Source organism: Barbus barbus (genome assembly GCF_936440315.1).
Source record: "Barbus barbus genome assembly, chromosome: 18".
In the NCBI taxonomy this organism is placed as follows: Eukaryota; Metazoa; Chordata; class Actinopteri; order Cypriniformes; family Cyprinidae; genus Barbus; species Barbus barbus.
In genome coordinates, this window is record NC_136746.1 from 7,022,690 (window position 1) to 7,041,275 (window position 18,586).

General features: G+C 41.8%; 2 protein-coding genes across 2 annotated transcripts; one reads left to right on the forward strand and one right to left on the reverse strand.

Annotated features, from left to right (window-relative positions):
- Positions 1-761: 761 nt before the first annotated feature.
- On the forward strand, positions 762-2,809 carry LOC306883843 (protein delta homolog 2-like; the record flags this gene model as incomplete). The annotated part of the gene is made up of 3 exons (XM_079439333.1): positions 762-938; positions 987-1,258; positions 2,053-2,809. The coding sequence occupies 3 exons, from the start codon at positions 762-764 to the stop codon at positions 2,807-2,809; spliced, it is 1,206 nt and encodes a 401-aa protein (XP_079295459.1).
- A 6,998-nt stretch (positions 2,810-9,807) lies between these two features.
- On the reverse strand, positions 9,808-14,560 carry LOC306884077 (5-hydroxymethyl-dUMP N-hydrolase-like). The gene is made up of 4 exons (XM_079439731.1): positions 14,338-14,560; positions 14,126-14,176; positions 10,140-10,268; positions 9,808-10,040 (listed from the first exon to the last, which is right to left on the reverse strand). Exons 1-4 carry the CDS (start codon positions 14,471-14,473, stop codon positions 9,922-9,924), a joined length of 435 nt encoding a protein of 144 aa, XP_079295857.1. The 5' UTR covers positions 14,474-14,560; the 3' UTR covers positions 9,808-9,921.
- Between the last annotated feature and the right edge of the window lie 4,026 nt (positions 14,561-18,586).

Genomic DNA, 18,586 nt, shown 5'->3' on the forward strand with positions numbered 1-18,586 from the left:
TACGGAGTATGAATAATTAGAAAAATTGGACTTGTACGCGTACAATGTATACTATGCTGATGATGAAATTTCTGTCATACTCACTGCATGCACACCCTATTGTATGCATATAAACCTAAGTATACTTTGAGCTTTACATTGCATTCAAGATATACAATCAATCAATTAATGGATTGCCTGGGAATTGAACTCATGACAACGGTCCTGTCTGCAAAGGAAGGTTCATTTGTTCATTAATCTGACTACTCTTGTTCTGAGTCAAAAGTATACTTCAGTTTTGACGCAAATGACAGTGTATGTGCACAGCCGAACACATAGCCTTTCAAAGTAGACTCCATTTAATAGCACACAAGAATCCCAGCTGAACTCCTCTGGTGTGACTTTAAAATGCTTGAGCCAAAAACTCATCACCAAACACCAATGACTTGTACATAAGGGTACAGTCATTTTAGACACGTCCAAAACTGTTGCAACAGAGATGGAAATACAATTTTTAAATACGTGAATTATATTTCCATCTTTGTTGCCACAGTTTTGTTGCATTTTTCTGTTCTAAAGGAGGAGGTGTCCCAATACTTTTGTCCATATAATGTATGTACAAGTCATTGGTGTTTGGTGATGAGTTTTTGGCTCAAGGTCTGCATTTAAAGTCACACCAGAGGTGTTCAGCTGGGATCAGGACTTGGCTTTCTGCAGACAGAGACTGCGTGGCCACTACCAACTCCACCGTCATCATCAAGTTTGCTGACGACACTGTCGTGATGGGCCTGATCACCAACAATGATGAGTCGGCCTACCTAGAGGAGATTGTAAATCTGGAGAACTGGTGCCAGAGGAACAATCTCCTCCTGAACGTCAGCAAGACAAAGGAGCTGATAGTGGACTTTAGTACAAAGCAGGAGAGGAACTACCAGACCCCCATCATCAACAGGAGCCCAGTGGAGAGAGTGGACAGCTTCGGATACCTCGGTGTTCACATCACGCAGGACCTGTCATGGTCCTGTCACATCAACACCGTGGTGAAAAAGACCCGGCAACGTCTCTACCACCTCAGACGCTTGAGAGACTTCAGACTGCCCTCTAAAGTGCTCAGGAATTTCTACTCCTGTACCATAGAGAGCATCCTGACGGGAAACATCACAACCTGGTTTGGAAACAGCACCATGCAGGACAGACGAGCTCTACAGAGGGTGGTGCGATCAGCTGAGCGCATCATCCGCACCGAACTCCCTGACCTGCACTCAATCTACAGCAAGCGGTGCTGGACCAAGGCCAGGAAGATCGTAAAGGACCTCAGCCATCCCAACAATGGACTGTTCTCTCTGTTACGGTCTGGGAAGCGATTCCGCTCCCTGAAGACCAACACAGAGAGACTGAGGAGGAGCTTCTTCCCGCAGGCGATAAGGTCTCTCAATCACACCATCACACAGGAGTAATATCTTTGAAACATTGACATTGACTGGACAATCATGGACACATTCATGCAATACATATTTATATATCTGAACCATTGCACATGTCACTTCATAAGTCACTTTAACGTTTCATAAGTCACTTTTGCATTGCCACTTTAAAAATTTTATATATATACATATATATATATATATATATATGCCCTTATTTGTACAGTTTATTTACTAGTTAAATTTATTTTCTTTTGTATTTCTTCTTATTAATATTTTTTTTAAGGTCACTGGCTGCCGTACAAGCATTTCACTGCATATCGTACTGTGTATGACTGTCTTTGTGACAAATAAAATTTGAATTTGAATTTGACTAGTCAAGTTCTTCCACACTGACTCAATCAATCATGTCTTTTTGAACCGTGTCTTATACACAGAGACACTGTCATGTTAGAATAGAAAAGGGTCCTGTCCAAACTGTTGCTATAAAATTAGAAGCACACAATTCCCTAGAATATCATTATATGCTTAAACATTAAGATTTGTACTCATAGAAATTACTAAAGCAGTCTAACCTGTTCATTAGAAGGAGGTGTCCCAAAACCTTTGGCAATATAGTGTTTTTCAATTCTTACGTCTATTGCTGCAGGTCCCCCTGCAAGAATGGCGGTCTCTGTGAGGATTTGGGTGGTTACGCTCCAGAACTGTCTTGTCGATGCCTGGCCGGCTTCACGGGGCCCCACTGCGAGACCGACATGGATGACTGCCTGATGCGCCCCTGTGCCAACGGCGCCACCTGTTTGGATGGCGTGAACCGTTTTTCCTGCCTGTGCCCTGCGGGTTTCACCGGCCGTTTCTGCACCATCAACCTGGACGACTGCGCCAGCCAGCCCTGCCTCAACGGAGGACGCTGTATAGACCGAGTCTCCACCTTCCAGTGCTTCTGCTCCCCAGGGTTCACTGGAAGAACTTGCGAGGTTCCCGTCTGGGAGTCAGGACCTCAAGCGGTGCCTCCGTTCAGGGGCAAAGGAGACAGAGTTACGCTGAGCAAACCTGCCCCAGTCAATCGCTCCCACAGGACCACTCCCAGCGGGGATGAAAGACGCTCGTTCAAAATCTCAGTGGTGACTCAGCATGGAGCGGAAGGGCTGTCAGAGCTGCAGCTCATCGTCCTGCTGGTGCTGGGGGGCATGACTTTGGCCGTGGTGGTGCTAACAGCTGGTCTGGTGCTGCGCGGACATTGCCAGGACCACTGTCAGTGCAGACCGGCCCCCGCTCACCATAGCCCATTCCACCGATGCCGGACAAACTCTGTGCCCACGCCGCAGGAATGCAAGATCAGCTTCCTCCAGTCTCCGGCTCCAGCTGAGCTCGAGAAGAAGAGGCTGAACACCGACATTGTTTAGCCGCAGAGATCATGCAGTTGCTCTTGTTGAAGTAAAAGGCCACTTCTGACCTCTCAAAAGATAAAGATGGAACTCATGAATCTAAGAAAGAGTTGGTCGCTGAAAGCAGGTGGTCATTATCCAGAGCGATTACACAGAAATAAAGAACCAATTAGTCGTTTTATTTTATTAAAGATGCCACAAGTGAGGCATGTACTGCTGAGGGAACATTAGGTCAGTAATCAGTAATGCTCACCTGTTCTTGGAACTTTATTCCAAAGATAAGAAATGCTTGTCTGTGTAATATTTCATCCAAAATGTATTTACTCTGCCTCTGAAAAACATTTTGCTCTCACCAAGCAATATTTTTGATGGAAACCCTGAACCGTGGAATGTCTTAGTGCCTTCCTGAATCCATTTCCTCCCCCAATTTTATTATTATTTTTTTTTAATATGAAATGAAAACTTTTTTTTCTGGTATTTTTTTGATCTTCAACCTTTTTTTTCCTCAATAAAGGCATCATATGCAAAAAATGCTTGCTAGCTAACAGTAATCATGCAATGTTGGCCACCAGGTGCCAACATGTTTACACTGAAAAAAAGAAAAGTTAACATTACAGTAAGGTTAGTTAACATGAAAAATTCTTCGAAAGCATTTATTAATGTTCATTTCAACATTAGTAATTGCTAACCTAAGCTAACCTGAACTATATACTAACAACAGCTAAGATTAATAAATAATCATGTAAAAATGTATTGCTCATTGATAGTAACTTTTAGTAAATGCATTAACTATTGTTAACTAACAGGATCTTACTGTAAAGTTTTACGAAAAAATAATGAACTAAAATAATTAAATCAAGAGAATTATTTTAGGAGGAAATAGACTTGAGTTTCAGGGCTTTCCTAATTTTCATTTAGAGAGCACTTTTCAATATCCAGTCAGTTAGAAATTGATCAAATTTAATCACACCTTACCCTTTTTCTCATTTTAATATACTGTATCATCTGGGAATACAGTATGCCACATTATGAAGGTAAGGTGGGTTGCAGATGCGGTTTCATATGGACTTCACAGCCAGAGAGCCACTGTATGTGTTGATATGACGTCTGTACTCAAAGAGTAAACAGTAGCACTAATGGGCTGCATGTAAAATAAAGGGAAGCACTGAACCACCCAAATATATCAGAACTTCCATCGCGTGTTACATTAGTACTGTATGTATATAATCAAGCCATATTACTACAAGAGCTTTTAATTTCAGGTTTGTGTGTAGCCATTTTCGCCAAGTGTTCAAACTATAAAATATTTCAATGTGAGTATATTCCAAGTAAGTTTTATTCTGCGAGTATTTGGTTTATGAACCCTTTAACATTATAGTGATGCGCTTTTAAGCAGTACAGTAATATCAATTTCATGGGATCGATTTTTGTGATATATAATGATACATTAACAACAGTATTCTTAAGTGTAAATATAATTTATGTAATTTATTGGTGAAATGTATATTTGTTTTTTATTGTAATGTGTTATTTTTATACAGATCTGTGTATTAAAGTTTTTAACTCTGTAATAGCAGAAATCCATCTTTAAATCACAAAACAATGTCTTTGTATTGCAGTTGCCATGATTAAATTGATTTCCCTTTCGAAAGCTACAATCGATGCTGCGCTGCTCAGCGCATTGGGAACGGCTTTAGTCGTGACCAGCTGTGAATATTGTGTGTAACACGTCGATAGAATTGACCCGGAGGTAATATAGAATGTATATATTATACATATATATACATAAAATGATGAGCCACAGGTGCATCATCAGGTCTTTTGTCTTCAGACCATTCTGTGCATTCTGGCAGGTTTGCAAATCTTTTTTCTCTCACGTTACAACAAAGAGAAATGAGCCAACAAATCAGTAAGCGTTGTGTTCCTCCATGCTCCCGTCCCATGTCTGAGCTGGATACACACGATTATTGTTTTGTTTGTTTGGGGGAAGAGCACGCGCTTCTGGCTATAGAGAAAGGCGGGTGCGAGCATTGTGACCAGCTCACAGTTAAGATGCTTCGCTCCCGTCTGAACTATTTCCAGTCCGCACCCGCATTACCATCGTGGGGCTCTCGTATGGATCTGCATGACGAGCAAGAGACGGGTCCGTCCCTTTCGCTTGCTGCGTCACCAGATCCTAACATCCCTTCTCGTGATCTCGAAGTGCGCTTCGGTGCTTCTTCGGTTCAGGAGGGGGATGATATATCTTTTGGTTCTTCAGATCACGAGCAGCCAGCCTCTGAGCATTCCTCTCGCAAAAAGAAATCTGTCGAGGAATTGCTAGAGGTGGTTACTCGCGCGGTGGCCAGGTTACAGATTGACTGGCCACGTGAACAAGAGACCCCCAAACGTAGTAAGCTGTCTAAGTCATGGAGTAAACCATATACTTCTCGCGTCTTTGTGCCTTCGACGTCGACTTTTTCGACTATCGTGGGTGCGAAGTCGCAGGTGTATACGGAGATGCCTCGGGTTGAAGAGACGCTCGCGAGCTATCTCTCGCCCGAAGCCGCATCTTCGATAAAGAAACCTACCCTCCCCACTAAACCTTGTCGTATAACATCATCACTAGTGGGTAAAGCTTTCCAAGCTGCAGGTCAGGCTGTTGCTGCGCTGCACACTATGGCACTGTTACAGGCATACCAGGCTGACCTGTTGAAGGATTTGAGTATGGGCAGTACCATCGACGAGGAGGCGTTCTCTGAGCTTCGTCGAGCCACAGATCTGTCTCTCACAGATCTTTAGTCAGCACGGAGAGGCACCTGTGGCTGAATCTGACAGGTATTAAAGAGAAAGATCGTTTGTTTCTGTTAGACTCCCCTGTTTCTCCCTCTGGTTTGTTTGGCGACTCCGTGAACACCGTAGTGGCCAGATTTAAAGAGGTGAAGAAACACGAAGAAGCATTCGTTCAGTTCCTTCCTCGCCGCACTCAAGGGGAGGGGCCGTCTGCCACCCAGCCCCGCGCCGGTCCTTCAAAAGCTAGGGAGGTTAAAAAGCAGAGCGTGGCGGAGCGTGCTCCCCCTCGTAGAGACTGGGGACAGGCTCGCCGCGCTCAGCAACCTCCCAAGCCAGACCTCAGGACTATTATTAACAAGAAGCGAAAGTCCTGATGGTCTGGCGCCCAATCTGGTGGGGGTAGTCCCCCGCGGGATGGGGCGCGTTCAAGATCTCTTCGCCCCTTCCCGCTACCCTCACAAAACCACTCCATCCCCGTCACCTCGGGTGCTTCGGGGGGCAGCGGTTTCCAGCGAAATGTTAGATGTTCCGTTGTTTCCGGCTGTCATTCCGGACGCGGAACATCTAACATCCCCTCAAAAGGAAGTATTAAAATTAATACCACTCTCAGAGAGTCTGGCAGCGTGGAAACTTCTGCCAGGCATTTCTGCGTGGGTATTAAGCACAGTGCAGATAGGATACAGAATCCAATTTATTCGTCGTCCTCCGCGTTTCAACGGCGTGGTTTTCACTTCCGTGAAACCGGAGCTGATGCACGTACTGTCACAAGAGCTGCAAACTCTTCTGGGCAAAGAGGCCATAGAACATGTTCCTCTTCCAGAGAGAGAGTTGGGCTATTACAGCAGATACTTCCTGGTTCCCAAAAAGGATGGGGGGGTGCGTCCAATCTTAGATCTTCGAGGCTTAAACCGTGCAGTCAAAGCGCTCGAGTTCAAGATGTTAACCGTCAAGACGGTCGTGACGCAAATTCAACATCACGATTGGTTCGTCACGATCGATCTGAAGGATGCATATTTTCACATAGAAATATTGCCACAACACAGGAAATTCCTGAGGTTCGCTTTCGGGGGCGAAGCGTACCAATTTCGGGTTCTTCCATTCGGCCTAGCCTCGTCACCCCGCACATACACAAAATGCATGGATGCAGCACGGGCTCCATTACGACTCCAGGGCATTCGCATTTTGAATTACACTGACGATTGGTTAATATTAGCACAATCGCGAGAGATGGCGCTCCAACACAGAGACATCGTGTTAGCTCATCTAGTTTCTCTAGGGTTGAGACTCAACACCAAGAAAAGTGTTCTTTCTCCTGCCCAGAGAACGACTTATCTCGGGATCGTTTGGGATTCGATCACGATGCGGGCACAACTATCTCCCGCTCGTATCGAGACCATTCGGCAGACCATGAGCAAAGTCAGGCTAGGCCAAGATCGCACTGTTCGTCAGTACCAAAAGATGTTAGGTTACATGGCTTCAGCATCCACGGTGATTCCTCTGGGGCTGTTGCACATGAGACCGTTTCAGTTGTGGCTGAAAGCCAGAGGATTTCATCCAAGAGCCAATCCTCAAAGGCAAATAAAAGTGACGCGCCGTGGGCTTCGTACACTATCTCTGTGGCTCAGACCCCGGTTCCTCGCCTTGGGTCCCACTCTAGGGGCACCGTGTCGTTGCAGACTGCTAACGACGGACGCCTCCCTGATGGGCTGGGGAGCGGTCTTAGATGGCCGTCCAGCTCAAGGGGAATGGGAGGGCCATCAGCTCGATTGGCACATCAATTGCCTCGAGCTGATGGCCGCATTTCTGTCTCTGAAATATTTTCCCCATCAATTGAGGGGCTGTTATGTCCTAGTGCGGGTGGACAACACAGCAGCAGTCTCTTATATAAATCACCAGGGAGGTCTGCGCTCATGCAATCTGAACAGAATAGCGAGGCAGATTTTTCTCTGGGCCCAGGACAAGTTCCTGTCACTCAGGGCAGTATACATTCCAGGGCATTTGAATGTGGGAGCAGATTTACTGTCCAGGCAGACACTACCGACGGGGGAATGGAAACTCCACCCGGAAGTAGTGAAACAGATTTGGACCAAATTTTACAAAGCGGAGGTGGACCTCTTCGCCTCACAACAGACAGCGCAATGTCCCCTCTACTTCTCTCTGAGTCACCCAGCTTCACTGGGTCTGGATGCGATGGCGCACACATGGCTCAAGATGCGCCTGTATGCGTTTCCTCCAGTTTCTCTGCTCCCGGGAGTTCTAGCCAGAGTTCGCCAACAAAGGTCTTGCCTCTTGCTGATAGCGCCACGTTGGCCGAACAGAGTGTGGTTCTCGGAGATAATATCTCTCCTCGACGGCTCGCCGTGGGCGATTCCGGAGAGGAGGGACCTTCTGTCTCAGGCGGAGGGCACGATATTCCATCCCAGGCCCGACCTGTGGAATCTTTACGTTTGGCCCCTGATGGGAACCAACTGAGGTACACTGGGCTTTCGCCTGCCGTTATTGAGACCATTCTGAGTGCTAGAGCTTCCTCCACTAGACAAATTTATGCCAATAAATGGGGTGTTTTTGAAAGGTGGTGTGTTTTACACAATGTAGATCCAGTCAACTGCCAGGTTGCTTCAGTTCTGGACTTCATGCAGGAGAAATTATCAACAGTCACATGCCCTGCTACTCTTAAGGTTTATGTGGCCGCTCTTTCGGCTTGCCACGCCTTGGTAGACGGGGCACCACTCGGGAGACATCCTCTGCTCTCTCGCTTCCTTCGGGGGGCCAGGCGACTGAGGCCTCCAGTAAAAACCAAGATCCCTTCATGGGACTTAGCTACAGTTCTCGAGGGTCTGGTTGAAACCCCCTTTGAACCTATAGAATCAGCGTCTGATAAACTTCTGACTCTAAAAATGTTTTTTCTCATGGCAATAACTTCCTTGAAGAGAATTGGGGATATGCAGGCTCTGTCCATCTCTCCATCCTGCTTAGACTTTGCCCCAGGTATGGTGAAAGAGGTTCCATTTTCGGCTGTACATCCGGTCATTCTAGAGGCCTTCTGCCCTCCACCGTTCACAACGTTGGAGCAGGAGAAATCTCATAGACTGTGTCCAGTCCGTGCTCTTCAGGCTTACATCCACCGCACTAGCCAGTGGCGTAAGTCAGAGCAACTATTCGTCTGTTATGATGGTAGTAACAGAGGAGCAGCTGCCACCAAGCAGACCATGTCTCATTGGGTCAGGGATGCTATTGCTCTTGCTTATGAGGCGCGCGGTCAAGCTTCGCCTATAGGTCTTAGGGCTCACTCCACCAGGGGAGGTCGCCTCCTCTAGTGCTTTGGCAAGGGGTGCCCCCTTACAACAGGTTTGTGATGCGGCAGGTTGGTCCTCTCCGCACACATTCATAAGATTTTATAGTTTGGATGTTCATGCCACTCCGGGCTCTCATGTCCTTGAGTCAATGTCACAAGCTAATGTCTGAGGCCTTCTTGCGTTCTTGTGGGCACACCTGCACAACCGTGGGGTCCAGACATTTCCAAGCACGGCGGCGTGGCTTTTCTCGTTCCCAATGCGCTGAGCAGCGCAGCATCGATTGTAGCTTTTGAAAGGGAACATTTCCGGTTACTTAACTGTAACCTTGTTCCCTGAGAAAGCGGAACGAGATGCTGCGCTGCTTTGCCGTGCTGAAGATGTCCCAGGACTGCTCTTCAGACAAAATATCCTGATGATGCACCTGTGGCTCATCTTTTTATAGCCTCGTGTTGCGGGTGCGCGCCGATGACGTCATCGACCGAGGCTATATTACCTCCGGGTCAATTCTATCACACAATGTTACACACAATATTCACAGCTGGTCACGACTAAAGGCGTTCCCAATGCGCTGAGCAGCGCAGCATCTCGTTCCGCTTTCTCAGGGAACAAGGTTACAGTTAAGTAACCGGAAACGTTTTTTATACAACACACTCCTTCCCTTTCAGCCCTGAATTTGACATCACATAACGCATGACATAAACACTGCCATAATGCCTGACTGAAACATTTTTGAGCTGAAAATAAAACATTTTTGCTTTGTATTATGACATTCTGAAATAGTGAACTTGTGAATGTAATTAACCTACTTTATCTGTGCACTTTAAATGCTTTAGTAAAAAGACATTAAGTGACCCCTGGTGGACAATTCAAAACAATGACAGTTTGTGGATCTCAACCCTTTCTCTGGATGATATTTACAGTATATTAATCAGTGTAACACCAGTGTTTAGCTGAAACCAATTTATTCACATGTAAGTCACAATGCACTGCTTAATTAGCCTTTTCTCTGAAGAAGCATATAGAAGTTGTGTTTATCTGTTATGATTTGCTGAAATGTGCTCATCATTTCTTGGCGATACTATCAAAATATTTCTCCAAGATACTTTCGACTTCATCCTCTGTGTAGTCCTGGACTTGGAAAAGCGAGTTTGTGGATGCTCCTCTGATCATGGCAGACAGCACTGGAGGGTGGGAGATGAAAAATATCTATGTATCTGGGTGAATCTCATAGAACCTGCCAAAACCAGGGTCACATTTGATGTAGGAGAAAGTCTTAATACCTTTTCCAGAAGAAGGTCTGAAGAGACAGAGCACCCTTTTGTTGAGTTCCATAGCTCGGCCGAGCTCATAACCGACTCCTAAAGACGGCTGTGTCACCTCAGCTACTATAACTGAGACAGAGAACCACACTGAATCACTGAGACGGAGTCTAACACAACAGAGCTAAGACAGTCAAGAGCACCAGAGAACGTGGTTCATGATAAAAGGCTTAATACCTTTTATTATAATCATAAATACATCCTTCGTCAGGTTGTGGTGTCTTTTTATTCTTATAATGTAAATGTAAGAATAACTTAAAACATGTGTATGTAATACAGTGGGTACGGAAAGTATTCAGACCCCCTTAAATTTTTCACTCTTTGTTATATTGCAGCCATTTGCTAAAATCATTTAAGTTCTTTTTTTTTTTTTTTTCTCATTAATGTACACACAGCACCCCATATTGACAGAAAAACATAGAATTGTTGACATTTTTGCAGATTTATTAAAAAAGAAAAACTGAAATATCACATGGTCCTAAGTATTCAGACCCTTTGTTCAGTATTTAGTAGAAGCACCCTTTTGATCTAATACAGCCATGAGTCTTTTTGGGAAAGATGCAACAAGTTTTTCACACCTGGATTTGGGGATCCTCTGCCATTCCTCCTTGCAGATCCTCTCCAGTTCTGTCAGGTTGGATGGTAAACGTTGGTGGACAGCCATTTTTAGGTCTCTCTGGAGATGCTCAATTGGGTTTAAGTCAGGGCTCTGGCTGGGCCATTCAAGAACAGTCACGGAGTTGTTGTGAAGCCACTCCTTCGTTATTTTAGCTGTGTGCTTAGGGTCATTGTCTTGTTGGAAGGTAAACCTTCGGCCCAGTCTGAGGTCCTGAGCACTCTGGAGAAGGTTTTCGTTCATGATATACCTGTACTTGGCCGCATTCATCTTTCCCTCGATTGCAACCAGTCGTCCTGTCCCTGCAGCTGAAAAACACCCCCACAGCATGATGCTGCCACCACCATGCTTCACTGTTGGGACTGTATTGGACAGGTGATGAGCAGTGCCTGGTTTTCTCCACACATACCGCTTAGAATTAAGGCCAAAAAGTTATATCTTGGTCTCATCAAACCAGAGAATCTTCAGGTGTTTTTTAGCAAACTCTATGCGGGCTTTCATGTGTCTTGCACGGAGGGGAGGGGAGGCTTCTGTCGGGCCACTCTGCCATAAAGCTCCGACTGGTGGAGGGCTGCAGTGATGGTTGACTTTCTACAACTTTCTCCCATCTCCCGACTACATCTCTGGAGGTCAGCCACAGTGATCTTTGGGTTCTTCTTTACCTCTCTCACCAAGGCTCTTCTCCCCGATAGCTCAGTTTGGCCGGACGGCCAGCTCTAAGAAGGGTTCTGGTCGTCCCAAACGTCATCCATTTAAGGATTATGGAGGCCACTGTGCTCTTAGGAACCTTAAGTGCAGCAGAATTTTTTTTGTAATCTTGGCCAGATCTGTGCCTTGCCACAATTCTGTCTCTGAGCTCTTCAGGCAGTTCCTTTGACCTCATGATTCTCATTTGCTCTGACATGCACTGTGAGCTGTAAGGTCTTATATAGACAGGTGTGTGGCTTTCCTAATCAAGTCCAGTCAGTATAATCAAACACAGCTGGACTCAAATGAAGGTGTAGAACCATCTCAAGGATGATCAGAAGAAATGGACAGCACCTGAGTTAAATATATGAGTGTCACAGCAAAGGGTCTGAATACTTAGGACCATGTGATATTTCAGTTTTTCTTTTTTAATAAATCTGCAAAAATGTCAACAATTCTGTGTTTTTCTGTCAATATGGGGTGCTGTGTGTACATCAATGAGGGAAAAAAAATTTACTTAAATGATTTTAGCAAATGGCTGCAATATAACAAAGAGTGAAAAATTTAAGGGGGTCTGAATACTTTCCGTACCAACTGTATATGTATTATACTTGTAAAATTTGATGTCAAAATGTTTGTCAAATATAATCCATCAGGCTTTTGAGGAATGTTTATTTTTAAATATCCTATAATTGTATTGCATTGCATTCTATGTTTTGCCCCACAATAAAAACTAGAGCTTTGAACATGCTTTTATACTTCATCTTATTAAGACACATTACCGAGAGATATATATTTATAGACGACTCATATTTATATGCAATTAATGCAAGTAGTTTGCTATATTGTTATAAAGACCTGATTGATTCTCATTGAAACAGTAATACTTTTTGACCATATAAATATCAGCAACTGCAGCAAACTGCATATTTTTGCTCAGTTCGGGCCTCTAAATTAAATTATTTACTTATATTATTTTAGTTTTATTATTTTTTAAATTTAAATGTAACTGTTTGGTGTACATATACTATATAATAATATATATATATATATATATATATATATATATATATAGTATTTTATGCATAGGGATTTTATGGTCCATATAGAACAGAACGAAATAAACAAATTTCTATTTCATGACAGGCTTTACAGGGTTAATTATTAATATTTAATTCCAGCAAGAAAAACTGTTCCTAGCAAGCATATAGCGCCGACTTAAGTTACCCGGATGAGTCTGTGTTATTAGCTTTGACCAGTTGTGATCGAGGAATAAGGTACCGTGGAATGTCACGACTGACCAATCAGAATCCAGCATTCCACAGAGCCGTGCAATAATTTAATTTACAGCACAGCCACCACAAAATCAGACTTAACACCTCTTATTTACTTTGAGATCGTTCTGAGGTTGGATACGGATTTAAAATCATAATAAGAAAAAGTTTAAATAGCTATGACACTGGTTTTGAAATCAAATGTTTGCATGGTTATGACACTGGCGCCTAACAATGCCTTGGAAAAAATGATTAATCTTATAAAATAAAGCATATGCATGAACCCAAATAAGAAATAAAACAGTTATTGAATACGCATGTGTCCTAAACTCCTGAAACACTAGTGTCTCATTTTAGAGCAGTCAATGCAATTTATGAACAACATTATTTATGAAATTTCTGTATGTGGGTGTGCGTATGAAAAAATTCAGATGTAACCCCCTTTGTAATTAATAACATTTTCAAAAGTAACTAATTTAATTCTTAGTAACAGTAACTAATTACAATTACATTTATTTTGTAATTAAATTACATGTAACTAGTTACTCCCCAACACTGTTTGCCTCTTTATATTAATAAAATATTTTCTCACAATGGTCCTTTTAATATGCTACAGTGGCCCCATGAAGTGCTTAGACACAGTAAGTCAAGTAAAAATTAATATTACTGCACTGGATAACAAAATATCAAATTTTTCATACGGGGTTTTGGTATGAAGTATGAAGTCAGTTCTGCTCAAGTTCACACAGGTGTCCAGCAGAGTAACCACCGCAGGTGTAGAGAACCACATTCATTTGATCACATGCAACTTTTGTAAACGTTTTGTGAAATGCATAAATGCCACTTGATTGAAAACTGTTGACTATGTGACCCTGGAGCACAAAACCAGTCTTAAGTAGCACAGGTGTATTTGTAGCAATAGCCAACAATGCATTGTATGGGTCAAAATGATCAATTTGTCCTTTTATGCCAAAAATCATTAGGATATTAAGTAAAGATCATGTTCCATGAAGATATTTTGCAAATTTATTACAGTAAATATCTCAAAACTTCATTTTTGATTAGTAATATGCATTGCTAAGAACTTTTAAAGGTGATTTTCTCAATATTTAGATTTTTTTGCACCCTCAGATTCCAGATTTTTAAATAGCTGCATCTCACCCAAATATTGTCCTATCATCACAAACCATGCATCAATGGAAAGCTTATTTCCATCTTATTTGTCATCATATGATGTATAAATCTCAATTTAAAAAATACTGACCCGTTTGACTGGTTTTGTGGTCCAGGGTCACATATTATTACAATACAGCGAAGAATGTCAAAATTCTGAAGCGTGATGTCTCTCACCATCAGACTTCATCAGCCACGCCACATCACATCTCGATCATGAATGGCTTGATCTTGATCTCCATCTTCACCTGGACCAAGCACACATGTTCAGTGCTGACCTGCATTAATCTAGTAGGACTATGCAGTTGTTCACACACCAAACAATGCTAAATGGATGCATATTTAATAGAAATATGAGCTCTATGAGAGTTTGCGCAACTTTGAGAGAAAGAGAGATGAAGTGAATCACCTTCATCAGACAGACTGCCAGAGCTCACGTGCTCCGTCAACACCGTGCCATACTGCTGTAACTTCTTCACTGCTCTCTGGTAAATACTCACGTCCTGCCTCCCTCCGCGGATGCTTCCACAAAAATATATGTTCATGCTTTGCAAATGTCTTCGTCCTCTTTGATGATAATAATACAAGTGTGATTTCCTCAACAGGAACAAATTACGGTCATTTCCCAAGTACACCCGGCTGCAGCCTGCAGATCGAGGCGGGGCTGCACATCTTGTCCCACCTACAACTGTTCTCATTGGTTAGTGGCGTCAAGTCATTACGTCGATTCTAGCGGATAACTTATGTCTGCATAATTTTGAGATACTTTTTGATCTATAAACTGCAGTCATCTTTGTGTGTATAAATAGGCTTGTTTGAGATGCGCCTTGCCTCGCCTGTAATTTAGTCGAGAGTAGGCGGCTGCAGTGAGGGGAGGAGTGAAAAAAGTGCAGGCAAGCCGGACACTTCCTGAATCTCGTTGTGTTGTAGGACTGCAAACGTCAGCAATGGAAGAGATCGCGTTCGCGTTCTTTATCGCACTTTGTAGATGCCTTTTATAATCAAAGCCATAATGAGAAATGAGGAGCACACAGATGCTGCACTAAATTTACACTGTTATCCCTAATTATGGGTTAAACATTTCAGAGTGGGATACGGCACAGCTGATTAACCTAATTATGTGTATCCTACTTAAGGGACAGTTTACCCCCCAAAAAAAATCTTTGGGTGAACTATCCCTTTTTTACATGAAACATATTCAATATAAATATATTACACAACTGTTTGTCACCTTAATGTAAATTTGAATTTCATGTTTAATGATTAGGAAAAGTGTGTACAGCAAATTATTATTCAAAATTAATATGAAACAAAAACACATTCTAAATTAAGAAATTAGCATGCATGTGTGGGCTTTGTTTACTGCACTCCTGAAATAAGACATACCCAGATAAAGATCTCAGATAAAAACACACAAACATGAGGCCTAATTGCAAAAGCGTCACATTAGATGTAGCCTATGCATGCATGTATTGATGGATTGACTAATTTATTTAATGGAATAATGTTGTACAAAAATGTAAATGTACAAAATTAACACCAGCATACAATGCATAAAGAGAATATTACAACAAACAGGACTTCAAACCAAGAAAATAAAAATAAAAGGGTAAATAAATAAAGCACATGTCCTAATTACTAATAAATTACTATAGAAAAAGTAAATAGTATTAGGCTATAGGTAATGGACTTCTTAGGATTAAGGGAAAAAAATATCAGCTGACATTCGCAGCCAATGAGCATTAAGCTGTGTCGTCAGCAAGTCGTTTCCCATGATGCTTTTGATCAGCGCAGTCGGTGGAGAGCAACTGCGCTCGACTGCAGAATCCGACACGTGCGCCTTGCGCTCGCGAGAGATTTTTGACATACACATACGTCAGCATGACATCAGAGCAAGTCGGACACATTTCTAACCGGCATGCATCTCGCGCAGATCACCGGTGATCGGTTCTGCGCAGACTTTGATCATCTCAAACATTATATATATATTGTGACATATCAACAGATTATGAACCCAGGAGAGCATGACATTTTTTTTCATTGATCCTCTGCACGGCCAAGCATTCAGTCAGGAAGAATACATGCTCATCTACAGGTTTTATAGTGCACTGCTCGGAGTTCAGAGATTGTGCTCGTTATAATAAAAATGTGGCTGTTATTAACCGCATGTAGGTTTATCAGCTAGTGATTTGTTCATCTGACTTTATTTTTAGGAGGCTTATTTAAATGGTTTTGGAGTTATAGGATCAAATTATTTTTACAGATCACTTCTTTGTAAACTGTCAATGAAAATGTTTATATAATACTCATGGGAAGTTCAGGTTCTGCCCCACATTTCAGTTCTCTTGTATTGTTTTGTTTGCTGTAGTGCAGTAACTGTTTTTCAAGTTATGTTCTTTGTCATCACAGAAACATTGCACAAATCTGGTCTCCTTGGCATGAATACTGTGTCAACGATATTACGGTACCAATATTCATTTAAATTAATAGCTGTAAAAGCATTGGAAATTGTTTTACTTTTTCAAAGTAGTTTGACTGTGCATGACAACATCAACAGGGCTTTCCACTGCAACATCTCAGCGACAGCTGTGGGGTCTTTATCCTGATGGTAAGTTTATACAGCTGATGTGTTGGTTGCAGTATATGTATCTTAGCAAATGTATTTGTAATGTTTACCATTTCAGTATTCACTGAGCTTTGTGACTGCAGGGGCCTTTGATTTTACAGAGGTAAGTGAAATATGCAATGGCAAACCCCAAAATATTAATTGAGTATTTATGTTTATTTTAGTTTGACGTGCCTTGCATCAGAAGGTGGTGGTGTCTGCTGCTTTTGGAGAATTTCCCCGTGAGGTTTGTTTTCTTTCTTTTTTATTTATTTTACATTTTTGAACTTACACTCTTAATTTTTGGTGTGCTGTCGCAATCGCATTATAAAATCCGTTGAAGCTTCAATGATCAATGACTTAACTTGTCCTTTGAGTTTGAGAGAATGTTTTATTACATAATATAAAATAATTGCATTACACACTGTCCTGTACTACTTTTCACTGCAGGTCTGATGGAGAAAGACGGGCAACAAAAAGACAAATGAGGCATACTGAAAAGAATGTATGATACATTTAATTAGACTTTTTCTTCTCTTACATATATAGACCGACTTGTATTCTCTGCTATACGTTTAGACACAAAAGGCAAGCATGACTGCTGAGTTGCAACTTTTGGATGTACGATGTCTTTTTTCTTTTGGGCTGGAATACTGTAATATTCCATTTAAGCAAATGGATTAATCCTTTTATAAATACTTTCCAGTCACCCATGGAGGTCTTGGAGATGATACTCCTTGAAGTAGTGCTACAGGATGGAGATGCTGCCTACATGAATCGGTCTCTTACTTGTAGTCGCTTTAGGGCAATTGTAAACAAGGCCCGGTTCAGACAGAAGGCACACAATGCATGGCTTGACAGTAAGTGTGTTAAAGTTTAAATTTGTGCAATGAAGTATGCATAAGGCCTCATGAGTTTAAGGTTGGCTTTAAGTAATCTTGCTTCTTGCTTTTTCTGAAGCACTGGCATGGCTAACATAATCTTAGATGTGCATATGAAAGAGTTCTGTTTTGAGTGTTTTTTGGATACAGGTGTTGTGAACTGGGGAACATGGAGTGACACATCAAAGGCTGAATTGCGGGTGCCTTTTGAAATGAAAGAGTGTAACACATGTAAAACCTTGTTCAAATCCTGCTCAGGTTTTTAACGGTAATGGGAAGCGTGGTTACCTGAGAGGATGCTACGACAGCATAGAGGACCCAGACTGCTGTTTCATGTGCCAGTAAAGTGTATAAAGAAGGACGGTTTAATGATTAAAGGAGATTAAGTAATAAAGGAAGAACGTGTGTAAAGGATGTTCATGTTTAACCAGACATTTATATGTGCAAAAAGATGTGTTATATACAGATGTACAAATTTCACCTTTCTTTATCAGAATTAAACTGTTTCATACCTAAATAAATAACAAGGAAATAATTGTCTTGGCATGTTATTCATTATACAAACAAAAGCTTTTCATTATCAAGTAAATCCATAAATTATTAATTTGGTAACAATATGGTTCATTAGTTAACATGAACTAATAATGAACTGCACTTATACATTTAACTAACATGAACAAACAATAAACTACTCTATTTTCAATAACTAATGTAAACGAAGATTAGTAAATACAATAATAATTGTATTGCTCATGGTTATAGTGCATGTTAGTTAATACATTACTGTTTAATGAACCTTATTGTAAAGTGTTACCATTAATTTTAATAACATCTTAAGGCATGACACTTGCTGAGAATATTTAACTTTTATTTAAATGTTAATAATACATGTAACAGTAAAGTAAACAGTAAATTGCGACTGCAATGAAGTCAAAAGCAGTAATTGGATTCTTGCTTGGAAATGTACATAATGAAATGTTTTCCAAAGATTAACAAATTTGCAATGTATTTTTTGATACTATGTAAATTTACCAGGTATAAGTAATTAACGGGTTCACAGGTTTGTTTTATATAATTATGTATTGCTACCAATTATGTTTCAACCGCATTTCCTGTTTACCGCGGCGTCGACGTCATTACTTTGCCACTAACCAATGAGAAGCATTGTGGGC

What these genes read in the sequence shown, in the direction of transcription:
- LOC306884077 (XM_079439731.1), bottom strand. Translation starts at nt 14,473, where the DNA reads ATGAACATATATTTTTGTGGAAGCATCCGCGGAGGGAGGCAGGACGTG. An exon ending in TGGCAGTCTGTCTGATGAAG is followed by an intron (nt 14,177 to 14,337) that starts GTGATTCACTTC and finishes TGCTTGGTCCAG; the next exon opens with GTGAAGATGGAGATCAAGAT. An exon ending in CAGACCTTCTTCTGGAAAAG is followed by an intron (nt 10,041 to 10,139) that starts GTATTAAGACTT and finishes CCCACCCTCCAG; the next exon opens with TGCTGTCTGCCATGATCAGA.